This window comes from Triplophysa rosa, linkage group LG6 (assembly GCF_024868665.1).
Source record: "Triplophysa rosa linkage group LG6, Trosa_1v2, whole genome shotgun sequence".
NCBI classification, from domain to species: Eukaryota; Metazoa; Chordata; class Actinopteri; order Cypriniformes; family Nemacheilidae; genus Triplophysa; species Triplophysa rosa.
Window position 1 is genome coordinate 7,791,770 of NC_079895.1, and position 6,906 is coordinate 7,798,675.

A 6,906-nucleotide genomic window follows, 5' to 3' on the forward strand; every position below is an offset into this window, starting at 1 on the left:
CTGTCACACATATCAAAATACAGCTCTCCTTTCCATTTTACAGAACTCGTAGCTATCAGGTTATGAACAAACCAAACATAATTGCCCTCCAAAACACATTTGAGGCAGATGCCATCACTAAAACCCCCTGGGAGATGCACACAAGACGTGTTTACATGTACACATGCAGGTTATCAAATATTCACAAGCCCTGCGGGCTCTGAGAAAAGAGTACAGATGAACCACGTCGGTTTAATTCTTTTTGCTTTAGCACTCTAAAGGACTCTTGTTTTGTAGAATTATGGTCAGAAAAACCCTAAAACACACTCACTTAGGTCTGAAAACTCAGTAATTGACTACAGTTAAAGGGACACTTCACCCAAAATGAAAATTCTGTCATCATTTCACCCCCCTCTCCCAGAGTTGTGCCAAATCAGTAGTGCTTTTCACTGTTGTTAAAATGATGATGAGCTTTGCTCACCAAATAAGATTTTCCACCAAGATGTAATCCAGGGGCGATTCTAGGTTTTCAATATTAGGAGGGCTCAGCCTCCAATGAGGATATATATAAATATACATATATATATATATATATATATATATAGCCACACTCTAAGCACCACATACTGTATACATTACTAAAATAAATAATTAAGAAAGAATATGCAGAAAGTCTTTATGCTAAATTATTGTTATTCAAATGAATATCACATTAATCGGTTAATCTGCAACATTTATAATTCAAAGTGACAACAACAGACACAAATCCATATAATAAATGTCACAATCAACTGCTGAATCATTGTTTAGTAGGAATAACTTGATATGTTTCCCTGCCATTCATTCTGATTAGCACGAGCGCTGTCACTCCTGTGCATGACTGCGTGTTCATCTATTACATCCACAATATGTTTTAAATTAATAATAAAAATACTGAAGCGTCTGAGAAACGACAAAGAGCTTCTAGGTCCACTTTTGTTTCCTCGGAACTCAGAACAATGAATAACACAGCCGCACCAGGCTGAACTACAGTAACGTAACTCCATCTGCCCGTCGACGTCTTTCCGGGGTGTCAAAACTACCGTCAACTCTCTATAACTTAGGTGCAGACAAATCAAACAGCACATCATCATGAATGACACATTGTGCGCTACAATATCATCATGATCGTTTTCTAAAGTATGCCGTCATTCCTGTGAAGTGATGCTTTCATTTTGCTGGAGCTAACGTAAACAACTAACGTTAGTTAACGACGGGTGAACACAGACAAAACTTTTTTACAGTGGATGGGAAAGGGTGTTGTATCGCTCCCGCATCATATTAAGCTGGATTTATAACAAAGAATGGCAAAAATGCAGATGTCGTGTTAATGCGCACACCTTGTCACGTTCCTCTGCTTATGACGTTCACTCCAACGTGCTGTGCAACTGAAGAATGCGCTAAATAACGCAGCCTAACACCGTTTTCATAATAAGAGTTTTAGGACGTTTTCACACATAAGGGTTTGTTTCGGAACCTGGTGCGTTTTCCCTCTTGGTTCGGTTCGTTTAGGCATATGTGAACACGGCAATCGCGCTGAACAAGGTGGACCGCCTGAACAAGGTGGTCTCGGACCGATTGCAAACGAACTCTGGAGCGATTCGCTAGACGTGTGAAGCCATCCGACCCAACGGACCAACGAACCAGACTGTATCATAACGTATGATGGGTAATTACGTAAAGTTGCGTGACGCAAAAGGGATTGTTTTGCTAATGGCTCACTGCAACAATGTTCAAAGTAAGGAAGAAAGGAGGCGGGACCCGGCGAACGTTAAACCAAACTTTTAATAAAATAAACAAACAACAAAACTAAAGTAAAGTGCCGACAGCTCCCTCACGGTCGACTGCCGGCCACACAAACATAATAAAACATAACATAAAATCCAGGCCTGGTTCTCTCTTGTGCTTCACTGCTGTCGCTCCTCTTTTTAAGCTTCTGAGCTCCGCCGTGAGAGATGCGAAAAGAAACACAAACAGCTCTCCAGAACTCACAAAAACACCGAAATGTATCAAGTGTTTAGCAAGCGCTTAAAACAAATGGGATTTAATCGGTCGGTTGAACAGTGCGAAGGCAAAGAAACTCCGTAACAGCAATAACCAAACAAGCCACAAAAATGCAGCTTAGCTGCTGTCTGTCCATCCTGACGGATGACATCTTTGAGCAGAATCCTGGAAAATAAACATATGCACTCTGACCAATCGAGGGAGAGTTTACTCGCACGTGACTTTTATTAACAAAGTTTGGTCCGTTTGGAAATATTGCCTTATGAATGCGAAACGAACTAAAATAAATTGCAATATTGAAGCGATTTAACCCCTGGTTTCGGAACAAAGCAATCGATCCACATGTGTGAAAACGCCCTTAAAGGGGACTATAAAGTGATCTCGAATTCTTGTACAGATTACATTATTAATCACAATATTTTAGGGGGGCTAAGCTGGAACTTTAGGGGGGCTTTAGCTGTAAAAACAGGTTTTTACAGACAGTGTCACATTTATGCAGTATTTAGCATGCACAATGTGCACATTAGTTACATGTTTACATGCTTGATATTTGCCAAAATGCAAATATGGTGCGTTGGATCACTGGTAGATTATGTAAAAGTCAACAAGCCTTTCAATGGCCTGTGCAACAATCTCAAATGAATTTTGAGGTGAAGCAGCCAGCACCTCAGGCAGAGCCTTTTCAGAAGTGTGAAATGGAAGAGTATGAGAAGGTGCAGTGTGGTGAGCCTGGCATTAATCATGCAGATTGTGAGGCTATTAACTGCTGTTTTGATTTGACAACAGTGCTACTATGGTAAGAGGGGTAAGTGTCTTTGTAGTTTGTTTTCCCCTGTGACGTATGCAAAGGCATAAGGGATACTTGATGTTTCTTGTTTTACTTGCTAGTGACAGTTCAGAGCACAAGAGATGGGCAATTTGTAATTGTGGCAGCAAGAGAATACTACTATCCCAAGACTGAGACTGGATTTCATCAGTCTCTTGGGAGGACGTGAACCACCTTGTGGGCCTGTTTGTACCACCGTCTCTTTTGCCATTTACCAGTTTCCCATCACTGCTTGTGGCACCAAAATGATGGTCAGTCTGAAATTCTAAGTAGCTTCCTTGTTTTCTATTCAGCCCTATAGCTACCCATTCCTACAGATGGATGGTGACTATCTTGTCTATGAGAACAAGATGACTTCTTCATTTGAAGTTGGTGTTGGACCACTTGGGTCAATCACAAGAGACAGCAGCTATGCAGCTATGCTAAAACTGAGTATGCAGTTTTCTAACTTTACAGCTTCTGGTTCAAGACTTTGAATATTTTGAATATAATTTTGTATATCCTCTTAGGCTTCTCTTCCAGTGTCGCCATTTTGGCACCAGTGTTGAAGCATTGGTTATTGAAGTCAACACTGTTCCACCACCTCCTGTGGCTGCACCTGGTCCCATGAGAGTGGAGCTTAGACTGGCTAACAGACAATGTTTTGTTAAGGGATGTGTTGAGGGTAAAGCATTCCAACATCTCAAATCAAACATCTCAAAATCAAGTCTCTTTATACTAGGCTGGACCTGAATGTCTCGTTCACCTTTTGCAGAGAATCAGGTAACTAAACTCCCTGTGTCTTTTCACACAATAACTGCTCTTTGACAACCCAGTGCACTATTAAACAGGTTGGCTTTAAGTACTTTATCTTTAATAGCAACCCAAATCCTCTCCGTCAAGTCTTTATTCAGGAAGAGTGTTCTTAATTTTCACACACCACGCATATCTTAGCATCTGTTGTGCAATCTTCAATTTCAAATCTGGCGCCAAGTTATGTTAGCCTTCACAGTGAAATATCATTGGCATTCGTCTGTCTCATGACAGACAGCGTCATTGCGTGAGCGTTGAGTGTGAAATGCTTTTGGCTCTCGTTACCGATTATGTCATTCTAATGTTCCGGTTTGTTTAAAGATGTGTTGATGTCCCATCCCGGACTCGAGTTCCTCCTATAAAGTTATCGTATGGCTTCAGTTCAGAAGGTTTGCTACGTGACTTGTAATACGTTTATACTGTTTTGTTCATTTAATGGAATAAATACATGTGTCTGTACTTTTACTCGTGTGTTGTGTTTAATGGTTGGCAAGTGGTTAGGTTTAGGGTAAGGGGTAGGATTGGGGTTAGGTGCTTTTAAAATATCTTTGAATCCATAAACATTTATGGAAGCTCTTCTGATTTATTAAGCTCTTCTGATTTATTAAACCATTAATACGTTTACAAATGCAAAAATGAATGCATCTTTATCTGACTGCATAAACCAGCATGAGGTCGTTTTCATAACAATCGCTACAGGATGCTAAAATTTAAATCGTGAACTGTTGTCGTAATAAGCTACGTGCACAAATGGCCTTTTGAGTGGTTTTTACTTGGAGGACAGGCTGTAAATTTGCCAAAATGCACATAAACCAAACCATACTTTTCAACCAACACACAAATTTCCTAGCTACACATTAAGATCCGCTAAATGACTAAAATAGCACACAATTTGAGAGGGCATCTCATTCAAGGTAAGTGAAAGTGCTTGCGTGAAGTCAGGTCCGATAAGACCAGCTGAACAGCTGCATAGTCTTGATGGATCAGGGCTGGGTGCAAATTAGTAGCAACTATGGAGACGGAGAGAACCTGCAAAGATGGCTAATTATCAGCCTTCAAAAATAGCAGATTGGGGCAGTTCAGTAGTTGTGTTTAGCTGTGGAACCATGGCAGTACTTAGGAGTTTCTTGGTGGTTTTGGTGCTTTGTAACACTGTTAGATGGTGTGCTGCATACTCTTTGGCACAAAGTCAACAAGCTTTTCAATGGCCTCTGCAACAATCTCAAATGAATTTTGAGGTGAAGCAGCCAGCACCTCAGGCAGAGCCTTTTCAGAAGTGTGAGGTGGAAGAGTACGAGAAGGTGCAGTGTGGTGAGACTGGTATTAATCTTGCAAATTGTGAGGCTATTAACTGCTGTTTTGATGGACAACAGTGCTACTACGGCAAGACAGGTAAGTGTCTTTGTAGTTTATTTTCCCCTGTGAATCATGCGAAGGGGTACTTGATGTTTCTTGTTTTACTTGCTAGTGACAGTTCAGTGCACAAGAGATGGGCTATTTGTAATTGTGGCAGCAAGAGACTCTACTCTCCCAAGACTGAGTCTGGATTCCATCAGTCTCTTGGGAGGACGTGAACCACCTTGTGGGCCTGTTGGTACCACCGCCACTTTTGCCATTTACCAGTTTCCTGTCACTGCTTGTGGCACCAAAATGATGGTTAGTTTGACTTTCTAAGTAGCTTCCTATTTTCTGTTGAACCCTAATGCTATCCATTCCTACAGATGGATGGTGACTATCTTGTCTATGAGAACAAGATGACTTCCTCCTATGAAGTTGGTGTTGGACCACTTGGGTCGATCACAAGAGACAGCAGCTATGCGTGAGCATGCAGTTTTCTAACTTTACAGCTTCTGGTTCAAGGCTTTAACTTTGTATATCTTCTTAGGCTTCTCTTCCAGTGTCGCTATTTTGGCACAAGTGTTGAAGCATTGGTTATTGAAGTCAACACTGTTCCACCACCACCTCCTGTTGCTGCACCTGGTCCCCTTAGAGTGGAGCTTAGACTGGCTAACGGACAATGTTTTGTGAAGGGATGCGTTGAGGGTAAAGCATTCCAACATCTCAAAATCGAGTGTCTTTATACTATGCTGGACCTGAATGTCTTGTTCACCTTTTGCAGAGAATCAGGTGTATTCCTCATACTACGGTGAGGAGGAATACCCTGTGACTAAAGTCGTGAGAGAGCCAGTGTATGTTGAAGTGCGCATTATGGAGCGGACTGACCCCAACATTGTTCTAAATCTGGGACGCTGCTGGGCAACCTCTAGCCCTGAACCTATGAGCCTGCCACAGTGGGATCTTCTCGTGAATGGGTAACTCTCTTTGTACCCAGCAGTTATTGTGTGAAAAGACAATGTATTCGAACGTATTCGTATTTCTCTCTCTGTGCAGCTGTCCTTACCAGGATGACCGTTACCTGACCAACTTTGTTAATGTGGACACGTCTTCAGGGCTTCAATTTCCAACCCATTACAAACGGTTCGTAGTCAAGATGTTCACGTTTGTGGATCCTGCATCTCTGGCACCACTAAAGGAGAGGGTAATGATATTCTTTCTGCTGTTCCTTTGTGTTGTGCTTGTATCTGGTCTAAAATCTGTGTTCGGCTTCTAGATCTTCATTCACTGCAGTACATCAGTTTGTACCCCAACAGCAGCAGATTCCTGTGTTCAGAGTTGCAACGGAAGGAGTAGTGAGTCATTGCTTTAACAGTGGATCCTCAAATGAGTCCTGAGCTGTAGTCTGACTTCTGTTTCTTTCATCAGGGAGACATGCTGGGATGGAAAAGGCTTCTGCTCGTGCAGTTGTCTCCAGTGGAGAAATTATTCTCCGTGACTGATTTACCCTTTTACTTTCCTAATAAACTGTTGCAAATATATCTGATCAGTGGGGTTTTTTATGCATTCAACTTTACATTCTTATATTGTCTGAAATCTAGGTGTAATGCTCATGGGAAGTTGGGAATTGCTAAATGCTGTTCGAGCATAAATTGCTTCTATTTTCCAACCCTTTGTTGACCCTTGAAGTGGGTCTAAAGCGCTTTTATTGTTTGCTCATGTTTCAATCTACCTCCAAGAAGTAACTGACTTCGTGCAAAGGTATTACACTTTGCCCATTGGCCATCCGACAGTGCAAATGTTTTAAATAACTGAAGGCTATCTGCCATGATTTGGTAAACTTAATTTGAATAACATTTCTTTAGAGCAAAAGTCACTCAGGAGTTAGCCATCCTGTAAGAGTTCAAAATCTGTATACATCTGTGAATACT

General features: G+C 41.4%; 1 protein-coding gene and 1 pseudogene across 1 annotated transcript; both read left to right on the top strand.

The window, feature by feature from the left end:
* Positions 1-2,588: 2,588 nt before the first annotated feature.
* Positions 2,589-3,580, top strand: LOC130555289 (zona pellucida sperm-binding protein 4-like; annotated as a pseudogene).
* Positions 3,581-4,709: 1,129 nt separating this feature from the next.
* On the top strand, positions 4,710-6,508 carry zp2l1 (zona pellucida glycoprotein 2, like 1). The gene is made up of 8 exons (XM_057336011.1): positions 4,710-5,032; positions 5,109-5,296; positions 5,362-5,459; positions 5,526-5,683; positions 5,760-5,952; positions 6,032-6,179; positions 6,252-6,330; positions 6,404-6,508. Exons 1-8 carry the CDS (start codon positions 4,747-4,749, stop codon positions 6,475-6,477), a joined length of 1,224 nt encoding a protein of 407 aa, XP_057191994.1. The 5' UTR covers positions 4,710-4,746; the 3' UTR covers positions 6,478-6,508.
* Positions 6,509-6,906: the final 398 nt, after the last annotated feature.